Source organism: Saccopteryx bilineata, chromosome 1 (assembly GCF_036850765.1).
Source record: "Saccopteryx bilineata isolate mSacBil1 chromosome 1, mSacBil1_pri_phased_curated, whole genome shotgun sequence".
Lineage (NCBI taxonomy): Eukaryota > Metazoa > Chordata > Mammalia > Chiroptera > Emballonuridae > Saccopteryx > Saccopteryx bilineata.
In genome coordinates this window covers 387,263,590-387,278,653 of record NC_089490.1, presented here as the reverse complement: position 1 = coordinate 387,278,653, position 15,064 = coordinate 387,263,590, and the positions used below count along the sequence as shown (strand labels likewise).

The 15,064-nt window shown below is 46.9% G+C and overlaps 1 protein-coding gene across 1 annotated transcript in view; it reads right to left on the bottom strand.

Moving 5' to 3' along the window:
* Positions 1–15,064, bottom strand: part of EXT2 (exostosin glycosyltransferase 2) — a 150,594-nt gene that overhangs the window by 112,482 nt on the left and 23,048 nt on the right. The window contains exons 5-7 of the mRNA XM_066251323.1: positions 7,961–8,156; positions 6,016–6,155; positions 3,183–3,276 (exon numbers count right to left, since the gene is read on the bottom strand). Of these exons, the coding sequence (XP_066107420.1) occupies positions 3,183–3,276; positions 6,016–6,155; positions 7,961–8,156 (430 nt within the window). The remainder of the gene's footprint in view (positions 1–3,182; positions 3,277–6,015; positions 6,156–7,960; positions 8,157–15,064) is intronic.

The following is a 15,064-nucleotide window of genomic DNA, read 5'->3' as shown; positions in this document are numbered from 1 at the left end:
AGGAAAATGAGTTACTTAAAAGTGGATGGAGACCTCTGCTGGCCACAGCTGTCCATGCAGCTCCTTAAGCTTGTTCTGCGGGGCTCAGAACTGAGGAAAGAGCTCACCACTCTGTTCCTCAGTCTCAGGTCACTCTGGCACCAATCAGCAGCTCAATGGCGTCACCTACCAAGGCAACGAGTTTTTACCTAAAAGTTTATGCCTGTCTTACAAAAAGATCCAAATTTGACCTCCACAAAGAGAATTCACTAAAGTGAATGCTGTTTGTTGTTATTCCTGCCAAGGCCAGGTTTAACTGATGGATGGTAAACAGAGGGCAAAATGTCTGGCGTCATCTGGAGAGGGTCCTACAGAACAGAAGAACTCTCCCTACCAAAAGAACAATTTCGTCCCACAGGGGACATCTGGCAATGTCTAGAGACATCTTTAGTTGTCACAAGTTGGGATAAGGGTATGCTACTGGCTTCTAGTGGCTAAACCTAGTCATCCTGTCTACCTATCTGGGAATTACTTCAACTAGATAATCTCACCTCTAGTAGAGATCAGTCCAGTCTAGAAATGTGGGGCTGGGAGAAGAAAAGAGGTCATTTCTGGAACACAGAATGCTCAGAGAAAGGGAAGCCAGACTAAACGGGGCACTGCAGTAGACAGGGTGCTTCAGGTCTGAAAGTAGCACAGAGAAAATGAGCATCAGAAAGCAGAAGAAAGATTTAGAAAGGGAGGCAGGAAGGTGCCACAACTGACCTTTTGCAAGTTGACATCAAGTAGGGTATCAGCGCCAGAGGAGGTAAAGCGCCCTCATGACTAGAGGTGTTCAGGAGAAGAGATGACCTTCATTATTAGTGTTGTCAAAGAGAGTAACAGTCCTGCTAAGGACAAGAGTTTTATAGAATTTTCAAACAGCTGAACGGAAAATGAGAAATGACCTGGCCAACCCCTTCATTTCACAAATGAGGAAATGAAAGCCCAGGCGCTTTGGTGACTTGTCATAGCCACACAATTAATCGGGACAGAGCCAGGGCTCAAACCCAAGTCTTCTGACTCCAAGTGTGCCTCTTTGAACCCAAATAACCTGAAAGTATGCTGTTTGAAATGACGTTTATTCACTCCTTCTCAAAGGCTCTATGATTCTGCATCTGCCACTGAAAATGACCAGCAGGCGTGTCTCAGACCTGGGGTTCCCACCACGCGCCTGTGTGACTGCGGCATCTGTGAGCTAGCCCGAACCAGACCCTGCTCCAGAAACCAAAGGCTTCTCTCTCCGGACCCGAAGGGGGTGGGTTCTCCCCGGTCTTTCTTCTTAGACTAAAGTCTGGTAAAAAAGGTGGCATCTCATTGAGCAGGTGATTCCCTAGTTATGTTAACAGACTAAAGAGAAACACAAAGAGCACAAACACCAGGACTCTTGAAACAGCACTTCCTTCCACACAAGTTGAAAGAACCACAGGTTTAGATCAAGATTCTAGAGAGTTCTAGACTTATTTTCTCACTTGCTAAAATTCAAATGATGTCAGCAGTAAAGTAATAACTAGGAAGCCTGACACTTCAAAAGAACACGAGTATGCTGTGAGAAATCGACGGGGAGGCGGAAACCAACCTGTGATTTGTTTTCAAATCAGAATGCCAAACCGTGTGCCAGATGAGGCTGCCGAGGCCCGGAGAAGGCAAGCCCTCGGCCTTCAGAACTAGTCACCAGCCACCTGGCACTCAACACAGGCAGCCTGAAGTAAGGACCGACAGACTTCCTTACTGTGTGACATGATCCTCTTTGGTTGGGTTTAAGAAGCTCAGTACCATAATAAAGAGGGTGGCCTGAACACATCCACTAACTTCCAATCTTTCCTAAAACCCTAAAACGACATTCAAGAGGAATTTCTTTAAATTAAGGCATAATAGGCCCTGGCTGGTTTGCTCAGTTGACAGAGCGTCAGGCTGGCATATGAACGTCCCAGGCTCAATTCCTGGTGAGGGCACACAAGAGAAGTGACCGTCTGCTTCTCTTCCCTCCCTCTCCCCATGCCCTCCCTCCTCCCCTCCTGCAGGCGATGGCTCAATTGGTTTGAGCACAGGCCACGGGCGCTGGGATAGCTCAGTAGATTCAAGCATCAGCACCAACAGGGGTTGCCGGGTGGGTCCCAACTAAGGCTCATGCAGGAATCTATCTCCCTAAAAAAAAAAAAAATTAAGGCACAATCGCTCTAAGATAAAGAGGATGGCAGACGAGGCTAATAGCAAGACCATGTGGAAGCTGAAAAGCAGGAAGAACGGTAGCTGACCCTACAGGCCCATGAGAGCTGCACCCTAGATCAGCGGAGAGAGACCCAAGTTCCGCTGCAGAACCCCAAGGGGGGGGAGGGCAGGGCTAAAGACAGGACAGGACTGAATGTATTTACGAAGCGGTTAGAAGCCCAGACCCCCCCCCCATTCCACTCATCCAGATGACCGCCCTGCCCCGCCCTGCCCTCACCCAGACACGCCCGAGACCCATTCTCCCGAGACCCAATCTCTGGACAAGGGCAAATACAGGCACTCTGCCTGAGGGGAGTGGAAACGGAATCTGTGGGACAGTCACGTACCTAATGCTGAGAACCCACCAAACATTTAAGCCCAACTTAATTTCTTTTCAGGAGAAAGGGAAGCAGGACTAAATGGAACACCCCGTAGAGTGCCCTGGTCAGTAGAGAGCAGCCCAGGGAAGGGGCGGCGGAGGTGGACGAGGACTTGGAAAGGGAAGCAGGAGCGTGGGGATGTCCGAGGGGAAAGGAACGGAGAGCCTAGGCCAGCGTATACGACAACGTCCTCAAGGTGAACGGCCACTCAGAAGAACCGCCCCGTGATGCCCAGGGGTCCGTGGTTGTCTTAACCACCAAAACTATCATGTACTGTGAAAACAACCTTCCAAAAAGGCTCAGCTTTGCGCCCTGAACACACCGCCAGGGTCTGCCCTAAAATCGCAGTAGGCTTACCTCAGAAGCATTTTTACTTCGGAGAGTTTCTATAGCAAACCTTACCTGACCACTTACTCGGCACTGTTTCCCTCCCGTCTGGTCCGGTGACGGAGGGGGGAAGGGAAGCCGCTCCCGCCCCCCGCCCCCCCCGCTGCCGTCGCTCTGTGCCCACGCGGTCCAGGCCACCCTTGACACCCCAGGTCACCTCCCCGACAGGGCTGCGTGGCCTCTTACCTGCCTCTGCATCTCTTCAATCTGTCTTTGGGGAATGCTCTGCAAAATACTGTACACATCTGCCATCTTCTCTTCTGGCACAACCACGGACGCTCTGGAGACAGTAGGAGAACAATGTACAGACATTACACCCCCCACAGAGCACTGCTCCACGCATGGTCTGGTTTATACTCACAAGCAGAAACAACACACCTCCCTCAGCCCCCTTCCTGCCGGTGAGCAGCCCTGCTCCTCCCTTCCTCGTGGCCGCCCTTCTCAAAGGGGCTCTCGCACTGCCCCCAGCTCACCCCCCACACACTCCACACCCGTCTTCTGTCCGCTCCAGCGAGCTCCAGCCACACGGGCGCCCTTCAGGCACCCGAACACACCCGGCTCTGCCCACCACAGGACCTCTGCGTGTGACGTTCCACCCACCCAGCACCCTATTCCTTACTCCCCACGCCCACTCTGAATTAGCCATGACTTCTCCTTTAGCTAGGCTGCCTACCAGACCCATTCATGCACTCCGCATGGATTTACAGAGAACTTCTCAGGAGCTAGGTGCCGGCACATGACAGTGGACAAAGCAGGCAGGGTGGCCGGGGGTGAGAGAGCTGTGACAGGACCTGAGGGAAGAGCGTCAGAGCAGAAGGACCAACAAGTGGAAGGCGGAGACGGCAGTGTGACAGGAATGTTCCAGCAACAGCAAAGAGGCCAGCGCAGCTGGCGAGCAGGAGAGAAGACGGAGGGGCCCAGGAGGTGAAGAGAAGCGGGGTAGGGAGCGTCACAGCAAAGCAGACAGGGCCCGTAGGCCACAGTGGGCTTTCACCAAGACAGAAGGGCCGTAGGCGGTTTTAGGTAAAGCATGCCACAATCCGATTATGTTCTAACAGGATCACTGCTGAGTGTTAGAACACACTGCCACCTGCGAGAGCGGGAGCAGGGGGACAGCTAGAGGCCACCACCAGGTCTGGGCAGGAGCTGCAACGAGGGAGGAAGTGATGAGAGTGATGGGGGGAGCCACAGGGCCTGCTGACAGACTAGACACAGTGGGTAAGGGAAAAGGGGCTCAGCCCTGCTTACCCTTCATGGCATTCAGCAGAGTTTGTAATTTACTTTGTACAAATTAATTTATTAACGTCTGAAGCTCCCTCCTCACAACAGACTAGTCCATCGGGATGGAAACCATGCCTAGTTCCACTCACCATCATATCCTGAGCATCTGGTACACTGCTTAGCACACACAGTTAGCACTTAATAAATATTTGTTAAATAAATACATGATTTCAACTACACAGATGCAAAAACTGAAGCTCAAAGAGGATTAAACGATTTGCCAAGATCACAAAGCTAGCCAGTAACAGAACTGGTTCTCTGAAGCCAGGCCTTCTGACTCCAAATCCAGAGCCCTTCCACCACTTACCCATAATTCAACTGCCCAAGCAGACCTAGCTTCTCATAAAAGTATCTTTTCGGACTCAGCTCAGGGTCCCTGCCTTTGTAAAGCCCTCAACATCTCCACGCCAGCAATCGTGCGCCTCTCACTCTTCTCTGAGCACCCCCCAGCCAGGGCTGTGGCTCATCGCAGTATCTGGTAATAACTGGTTTACTTGTCTGTCTGCCCCCAACAGACCGAGAGCTTCGCGGAGGTAAGGCCTGACCTTGATGTCTTTGTATCCCCATACCTGACACAGACCTGGCCAATGAAGGCACACATGTTTTCGTGGAGATATAAATGACTGGAAGTGACTTGTCACTGCTCTAAGACACAAAGAATCGCATACCCTCCTCTTCCAGGCTGATTAAAGCTCCCTCTTCTGTTCTGGGCTTCCATCGCCCCATGCTTGCATCTGTTAGAGCACTTAACACATAATGTTACAACTGGTTTGTCTTCCTCACTAACTTCTAACTTCCTTAATAGCACAGACTGTATTATTCACAGCAGGCTTTCCAATAAATGTGAAATGAATAAATGAATACACATATATATAGATGAATGCTACTTAAATTATCCAAATATCTGTAGTGATCAGACTTGGATAGAAATATCAAAAGAGTTGGGAATGGAGAAAGCAATTAAGCATCTAAGACCAAGTCAAGCCTGAGAAGTATATACAAAAAAAACAACAACAACTAATTTTCAATACTCTTTAACCTCCAAAGTCCTAGGGAAATAAAATAACGCAGGACTGTGGCTATTCTGTCCACTGGAGCACTGACAGCCAGAACCAAGCAGAACCCCATCTGCCCGTCTCTGTGACTGGGACTGTTTCTGAGCTTTCACTCACGTGGAGGACTCCACCTCCAGCTAGTCACATTATGCAAATTCAGTAAAGACTAGAGCAGTGGGTCTCAACTAGGGCTACAAACCATACCTGGCAGCTTTAAAATTCAGCATTCCTGAGGACAAAGCCCAGGCATTTAAAAAGTTCTCCAGTACGTATACTCTGCAGGCTCTACAAACCACTCACTGTGTTTGGCCAAGGGTTGGAAAATGCTTTCTGTAAAGGGCCAAGGAGGAAATAGTCAGGCTCTCTGTGCCAGATAATCTGTTGCAACTATTCAACTCTGACACTGTAACACCATAACAGCCATAGATAATATGTAAAAATTAAAGGGTGTGGCTGGGTTTTGATAAAACTTTATTTATATTGTAAAAACTGGCAATCTGCCATACTTGGTTCACAAGCCTCAGTTAGCCAACCTCTGCTCTAGGCCAATGGACTGACTCTCCCAAAGAAAAACATAGCAAAACAGTTCTCACACCTAGGAATGCATTACAATTACTTGGGGGCTTCGAAAATCTAATACACATAGACTACTCCTGTAAAGTTAGTTAGAAAATAACACCCACCTCTTCCAGTCAAGAACTTCGGAGAAAGGCAAAATATAGGAGTCTGCAATAACAACTGGGACACAGCCAGCCCGTAACACGTCACTCAGTACCGCCTGGCCCAGCCGAGCCCCACGGAGGACCACACAGAAAGTAGCCTCCTGCAAAAACAGAAGCCACAGAAGGGATTACACACCAGTTTTGCTGACCCACTCACTCTGATCCCTGCAGACCACGAAGATCTCCCAAAGGCTGACGCCCAGCAATACTGCAGCATCTTGACACACAGATGCTAAAAGATAACAGCTCCCACCAGTAACACTTGAAAAGGTAACTGGTTGCAACATTTCGCATTCCTGCCCTTCAGTGTTACTTCAATGCTCCCACCCTTGGCATCCTGAAAATGTTTAAACACGTCTAAGTCTCCCTCTGGACACTCAACAATCTGACTCCCCACAGCCAGTCTGTTCCGGCCCTAGCGTCCTATGTCAACACACCGGGGCACAGGAGCTGGACGCCACACTCACTGCAGCCTACATGTGACAGGATTGTCTTGTCTGGGCATATCGGGCTCCCTAGACTAGAGGTCTCCCTAAAGGGAAGGTGTCAAATCTTGTTTCATCTTCCTACTCTCCACAGCATCGAGCAGTGTGCTTTGCATCAATGGGATGCCTTTGAAAACACATTAAGACAGACCTGGGATGTTTTGAGAAAATATATCAAAAAATGCAAAATCTCAAAAGATATCTTCCCCATTCAATCCCTCAACACAGGGACCATTTGGAAAAATAAGAAAATCACAGGAGATAAAAACAGTTGCAATAGGTAAACCAAAATAAGACAAGACCCTATCTCTAACACAGTTCCTCCCAGCTTCTGCCTTTTCAGGAGGTGGGGGGAGTTAAAAAAAAAAAAAAAAAGACAGACTATTTCATATTTAAAGCTAGAGAGAAATAACGTTTAGAAAAAAATGTGAAGAAACTCAATATGCCAAACTCCTCCGGGGATAAATGAGAAAGGCAGCGAGTCAGAGGAGAGAATCAGTCATGGGCCAGAGGGGCAGGTGGACAGCTCTGCCGGCCCGAAGAGTCGGCGTCCAGATGCGGACATGCGTGCTGATAACCATTTTTCCTGTCTAGACAAAGGTTACTATAAATACTCCTGTTCACATCACTGCTGTTATCAGTCAGACATTCCAGAGGAGATGCAGCACTTTCTAAGAGAAAGTTAAGAGAAAGTATTTTAACAATCTCAGCATGGGCCAGTTCTCTTTGGAGATTAAAAAAAATATATCGCACCAGCTCCTCACTATTTCTCCTTGAACTAACCTGTCTGCATTTTAAATACTGAAGTGAACAAAACCCAATGTCTCCTTTCCTAGCCCCCATGTCCTTGGAGTGTCAAATATCCTGCTTATAAAACATCTCCAAAGGGACTGCTCTGCTGGCAGTTACGGAAGTACTGCCATCCTGTGATTTTAGTGTAGGACATGCCACCAGCAGGATGTGCCAAGGGTGACAAAACACCAAAGACAAAACGGTGACTAAAAATAACCCCTTCCACCCCCAGGAAGAGCTGGCTGCAGCCCACAGGGTAAACTAAAATAAGACACAAGCTGCTGCTTACAGAAGAGGCTTTCTCTGACTGGCTTTGGACTCAGGGGTAAAGCAAAATACATCTTCCTGCTTCGTCTATGGGCTTCTCCGTAAATCAGACCTGCAGTTTTGAAGTATAATGAGTATCTGAAAGGCGTGTGAACACTCACAGGCCGAGCGGCTTTGCACAAACAATACGCCAGACCTCAAAGCACCTGCAGATCTCCGTCCCCAGAGAAGAGCAGCACTACGGCTCATCTCGCCTCGGGGAATTCCAGTTGCAAGTGGAGAACATTCCTGTTTGTCGGGGTCAGTTTTCCTCCGTGGAAGTGACGTGGCGGAGCCCTGAGAGAGGGAGGCCCGGCGCTCACCTGCAGCACGCGGGGGTAGTCGAAGACCTGCTGCTTGTGGCAGCGCTTCCACGCGGGACGGACGTCCTCGGAGAGGCCGGGGCACTCATCCAGCACCAGCACCGACTCCCCGTGTTTGTCCTGAAGGGCTGCCAGTTCCTCTCGGTACTCGGGATGCAGGGACATCTGGGATGACAGGAGGAAGTATCGCCGGGGGCTGTCAAGGAGGAAAAGGCGACTGGAGAGCTGCAGCTGGTGTGTGAGCCAAGTTAAGACAAACTCTGACTGTAAACATGCAGCAGTAAGTGTTTTCTCAGTAGTCTTCACGTCTCTTGATTGGGGCGGGGGGGAGAGTATCTGTAGCATGGCTGAATGCTTAAAAGATTATACACTGCAAGAGAGTAAGCTATTATTCACTCAGGTTCTGAAATATTATGACAGTTAAAATTTTTATCTGGAAAAAGTTCTTAATGTTTTGAGAAATGCTTACAATATGCCAAGCTTAGAGAGTATGCTATAAATAGACTGAGTGACTGGGTAACTGATGGGAAGAGACATCAACATGTTATCACTAGTTACATTGGATTCTCTGATCTGCAAAGAGGCTGAGGGCTGGCTGCGTCCTCCAAGCAGGAAAAGCAGGAAACCTAAGGGGCAGTGCTGGCTGTCACACCAGAAGAGACGAAGGCCAGCTCTGGCTGGGAGTGGCAGCCTTCAGCTATGAAGGAGCCCCAGGGAAAGAAAGCGCCCGTGCTGAGGGCCACCCAGACAGGAGGAAGACCGAGCTGGGAAGGGAGATCAAGTGGACAAAAACACCTCTACCAGGATGGAATCAGCCTTAACATCTGGGTAGCAAGGAGGCTAAAAAGAAAAGATTCCCAAGAATCTAGTGGCATTAGAGCTCCATAAGAGATAAAAATGAGAACACAGAGTTAGTAAGCTAGAAGTCAAGAGGAAAGTCTTTTTTTTTGACAGAGACAGAGAGAGGGACAGATAGAGACAGACAGACAGGAAGGGAGAGAGATGAGAAACATCAATTCTTCATTGCAGCTCCTTAGTTTCATTGATTGCTTTCTGGTATGTGCCTTGACAAGGGGGCTGCAGCAGAGCGAATGATCCCTTGCTCAAGCCAGCAACCTTGGGCTCAAGCCAGTGACCATGGGGTCACGTATATGATCCCACACTCAAGCTGGGAGCCTCCACTCAAGCCGGATGAGCCTGTGCTCATGCCAGAGACCTTGGGGTTTCGAACCTGGGTCTTTTGCATCCCAGTCTGATGCTCTATCCATGGCGCCACCGCCTGGTCAGGCAAGGGGAAAGTCTTGGGGAGAGTAAGATAATAAGTAAATCCCTCCTAGAAGGCAAGACTCCCAGAAAACAGAGGTTACAGAGCATAAACACTACACAGATTGAGAGACCACTAGAGAAGAAAAATATAGAGCAGGTTCCAAGCAGAAATGAAATACTCATCACACCTAGAAGCAGTACTCACTAAAATTGACCTCTAACTGCTACAGTCCAGGGAAAACACAAGGGCTACAAGTCTATTCATAAGAAAGGACCGAAAACCTATACTCTGAACCATCTCTCTTTTCTTTCCTTGCTTTAGGGAGAAAGGAAGGGTAATTGTTTTATTTTTCTTTAGTTTCTTAGACTTATTTAGAGGTTCATATAATCATTACCAAATAATAATCAATCATTCCCTAACTGAGGCTGTCATCTTTTACTGAGCATGAAGCTTCCATCCAAAACGCACAGAGCAATGGGCAGAGAAGGTGGACACTGGCCCAGCCAGGCTGGCTACCTGAACTCCAGAACAGAGTAACACATCACAGCCAGACTGCGTACAAATCCCCAAACCATTTCTTTTGGTAATTTCTTTGTACAGCTGAACTAAAAGCAAAGGGCATTTCCCACACCACAGTGAGGAAAGAAGGAATAAGCAGATTCCCCAGAACCTCACCATCCAAAAGCAATTAGCCACATCAGGCCATTTACATTAAAATTAATTAAAATTTAAAACTCAGTTTCTCAGTCATATTACCCACATTCCCAGTGCTCAGGGGCCATTTGTGGCTAGTGAGTGCCTGAAGCACAAATACAGACCACCACCTCAAAGCAGGACGTTCTATTTGCTAGAATTGCCCAGGTCGGTAGCTCAGACCCAGGGCCCAGGGTAAGGCTGGTGGCGGCAAGAAGGACATGGAACAGAATCCGTCAGGGACAACTTGGATTAGCTACACAGATGGTTCCTCTCAGCTGGGCAATTTCCCCCCTAAGGTATAATTTATTGAACAATATGCTGAATATTTACACCTACAAGTGTGCCTTCTAGACAATGAAACAGACTCTTGGTTTCTACTCCCACCTCTGAACCCCAACAAGTTTTCTTCTGTGAAAGCATGCATTACCAGAGGGACGCCTTAGTGACGGGAAGACCAGACACAGGGAGCACTCGCAGGGCACCTCACAGAGCTTCTGTACTCAATCTCGTCTGCTTAAAAAGCAGAAAAAGCAATCGAGTCAAACTCACAGGATAAGCAGGAAAATTACGTTAACAGTTAAAACTAACTGAAAATAAAATGCAAGAGTTATTTTTATTACAAATCAGAAAACTTCTCATTTAGAAATTACAGTGAAAAGTCATGCATCAAGTTGGGCTAAATGGCCTCGAAAGGTCTTTCCAGTTCCTAAAACACTGGTCCATGGAAGCTGCTGGTGCTTCTGGAGACCATCTATTTAAGGAGAGCTGCTCGCCTAAAGCTGGTGCTCTCCGCTGTGTAAGTAGGAACAGACACGGTGGCATCTGAGAGGGTGTCCATGCAGGGCGATGCAGTGTTGGAATCCCAGCAGGAAGAGGGCGTTTCCCCATGACAAGGTGGCCCACAAGGAGATCTACTGCTTGGGGAAGAGCAGGGAAGTGGCCCGGCACAGGGATGAGAGCCCTAAAAGGGAGGCTGAGGTCTCTGCACAGTGGGAAGGGGCAGAGGTAGCTACAGCCACCCAGCATGGGATGTTGGAGATCAAGTGAGGTCAGCAGGACATCTGGAACCCCAGAGCAGCGTCTGAGCCTGGGCAGGCAGAAAACGGGGCCCCGTTGTGGGGAGGGTGATGCACTGGTCGTATCACCCCAGTGTGGGCCGTTAGAACCCAAACAGGGTGAGCAGAATATCTACGCTTGGGAGTGGCGAGGCGGGGGACAGCACGAGGAGCACAATGGGGGGCTGTGGAGTCTGAGTGAGGGAAGAGGCATCTGTGCAGTGGGTGGGGGTCAGTGGCAGCAACAGAATTTTGGTTACATGCAAGAGGGTTGATCAGATCAGATTTTGAGGATAATGGGAGCCAGATTCCTCACTGTCAGAGAGGGAGTTGCAAATATGAACTGGAGATAGCAATAGGAACGCATGGCTTTCAATGTACATACATTTAAACAGAGGTTCACTTACACAGGTGCAGAAATGAGTACAGATGTTAATGTGTGGTGTCCGAAAACCTCCCAAGTACCAAGACTCTGGGTTAGATGTCACTGTTAGGAAACAAAGTTGCCTAGCAGGGCAGTCACCAGGACCAGTGGTCCCCACTGATCCCACTACTCTGTTTTCAACAAAAATGTACATATTTTTGTTGAAAATGCGGACAAGAGTCTGAAAACATTCCCCCTGTTCATGCTGGTTCTCCCTGAACTGACAGATGGAAGATGGAGTATGCCCGTTTCAGTTTTTAGCAAACGAAATGTTCAGGTAGACTTGTTTTTCTTTTAAGGGCTAAAAATACTAGCCAAGATTTTCATGCTGCCTCCCAGCAGTGTGATATCTGAGTTTAAATAAAATCATGTTGAGAATTTCAAGTCTCCCTCAATAGTAACAGTTGTAAGCTCCCAATTTAGTTCCTCTTACAGAGAACATGGCAAGAATTCCAGCTGAGGCCAGCACAGCTGTGAGAAGAAGCTATCAATAGCAACAGCCCTCAGCTTCCCATTGAAAAAAATCGAGAGAGCTTTAAAATAAAAATAAAAGCAAAGCTCTTGCTACTCTAGATAGCCCTCAAGAGATGTGGGAATTCCCTTAAAAAGTAACTCTCACAAAGAGCAACAAATCCAAAATGCTGCCATGAGGTCCCCCACCCCTCCTCCCAGTCCCTGGAAAGGATGATGAGAATGGAGCCTGTCTTTGCCTTAGCTTTTCTTCCTTTACTTTGCGGGGGGGGGGGGGGGGGGGGGGGGGGGGCAGGGTGTTGTTTATAAAAGAAATGCCACAGCTGCAGGGCCACACTGCGGACTACAGGGGAAATGCGGGTTCGAGTTCAGTTGTAGAAATCCGCCATCTGGCCAGCAGAGGGAGGGTCATGCCCAGTGCAGCCGTGAGCTTTCCTCTGCTGCCCTCCAACGTATGTGTCTGCATCATGTACTCTGTCCACATCTAGTTACTGAACCAGGGACTTCAGAAACTCCCTGAGACCTCAAGTGATCTAAAGATCTTAATTTCAGTCTAATGACATATTGTATAACACTTAGATTCACAAAGAAAATTCCGCCAATACAGCAGTTTAAGTCTTTGAAACAAATTACTTAAAAATAATCTTTACTGTTCGGAGTGACTTGTTCTTTGTTTTTACTATGTCTTTTCTTTTTGGTATGTTCTCTGCCCTGGATTAAATCTGAAGAAAACTAAGAGTGAGTCCTAAACCAATGTAAGAGCTAGATTACACTAGAGAGAGAAGATAATAAAGAGAAGTTGGTTCAAGCAGTTTCAAGTCAGGGGCCCGGGACAGACCCGTCTCCACTGCTCTCTCCCCGCCCCGCCCAGGCCTCTCAACCGCTATGCTGCTGACATTTGGATCCAATCATTCTCTGTTGTGGGGAGTTGCTGAGCACTGGAAAGGTTTAGTAGCATCCCTGGCCTCCACCCAGAAGATGCCAGGAGCACCCAGTGCAGAGCTGACTTGACACAGCAGGCCTGACTGTTCTCCTTTGCAAGATGGCCCTTGGGCAGCGTGTGGGAACTTTGACTTGGGCGATTTCCCACCATCCTTTGAACTGATAAGGACTCTGCCCAAACTGTTTGTACAAACAATATGGCTTATGCTGAACACCTGCTTTCCTTCAGGAGTGTAGAATTTGGCACATGCCACACAGACTGCCCATGTGATTAGCTCGCACTAAGCCTCTGAGGGCTCACGGCACACATGCTGTCACAGCCTGTTGCGGGGGAATAACGCCACCCTGTGCAGTGCCACTGGGAGGGGCCCTTGCATGCCTGCACTGCACTGGGCTTCCCTGGACTTCACCCCACGCGCTTTTCCCTCTGCTCACTGTGCTCTGTATCCGTCTGCTGTAACACATCACACAGTGGGTACAACTGTATGCTGACTCCCGTGAGTGCTTCTGGCAAATCACTGAAACTGAAGGCCTTCGGGGCCCAACACACATACCCCCTCAGTCATAACAGTAAAACACAGCTCCAACTATTACTTAATGTTCCCAGGGGGACAAAATCAATCCTCCTCCCCCGCTGAGAACCACCAGCCTAGCTATAGTCGGTCCACACTGGCCTTCAATCCAGGTCTGAATTGAACCGAACTGAACTAAACAACTTCCAGAAGAACCTCAGGAAAAATAAAAAGGAAACATGAAGCAAAGGGTTAAAAAAAAAAAACTCAAAAATCACACAACTGATTTAAATTTAAGTAAATGCTCACAGAAGCAGCAGGGGTGGAGTAAACTTGCTTCAAGTTCAATCGACTTATCTCTACTCATAATAGTTAATCACATCTAGTGCTACATCATGCCAAATTAAGGTATCAGGTACACGACAGAAACTTGTACCAGCCCAAAGGTACAGCTGTATTAACAAAGAATACCCTTTCTCAATTTATAGAAATCCAGCCTCGAAACACGCCACTGAACTCGATCATTTTCTCCAGTCTATAAATTCTCCATAAGATTTTTTTTTTATTTTCACCTTATGATGATCTAAAAAAGTATGATAGACATGTTTTCCTCATATTTAATGATGAATACTGCTAAGTATTTTTCAGTGTTCAAGTCTGTATTTACTGGGCTGCAATTTTTTTTAACTTTGCTATCTGCTTGAGTATTTTCATGATGAAATATTGGGGAAAAATATGAATCACGCATCTCTACAAGATAAAGATAATAATGTTGTAATATGCTATATAAAGGGAAGCTTCCTATTATTCAAATAGAAAAAGTAATATGGAGAAGTATATCACCATGCAGCATGCCACAGTAAAGGCATGTCAAGCACGAAAAAAATTAACTCCATATTCACCTTGAAAGATGCAATTCAGTTTCAAAGAAAAAGCCCCAGCTATCACGTTATGTTAATCTGAATTGATTTTGTAAATTTGTTTGTATTTAATTTGCAAATTTGTTGGTTTTGTAGTTGTACACACACAGAGATTAGATCTTTGTTTTTATTTGTACTTATTCAAGTTGCATGATTTAAAAAAAGTAATTAAAATTCAAAGGACCTTAAATAGCTTTAAAAAAACCTTGAAAAATAAGAACAAAAATTGGAGGAATCAATTTAATAATTTCAGAACTCGCTACAAAACTATAGTAATCAAGACCATGGGGTGATGGCATAAGGAAAGACACATACCAGAGGAGCAGAATTGAGAGTCCAGAAATACACCCACATTGATTTTCAACAATGGTGCCAAGATCACTCAATGGAAAAAGAACAGTCTTTTCAACAAGTGTTGCTAAGACAACTGGATATCCATAAGTAAAACGATGAAGTTGGACCCCTATCTCACACTCTGTAAAAAATTAACGCAAAATGGATCAAAAACCAAACTGTAGAAGATAAAACTTTTAAATTCTTAGAAGAAAACATAGGTATAAATCTTTATGACCTTGAATTAGGCAATGGTTTTTTAAGTATGACACTAAAATCACAAGGAACCAAAGGAAAAATAAATTGGAGATCATTAAAATTAGAAACATTTGGGTGTGTCAAAGGACACTATCAAGAAAGTGAAAAGACAACCTACAGAATAAGATAAAATATTTGCAAATCATATCTAAACTACACAAAAAATTCTCACAACTCAACAATAAAAACAAAATCCAACTTGGAAATGGCAAATGATTTGAATAGA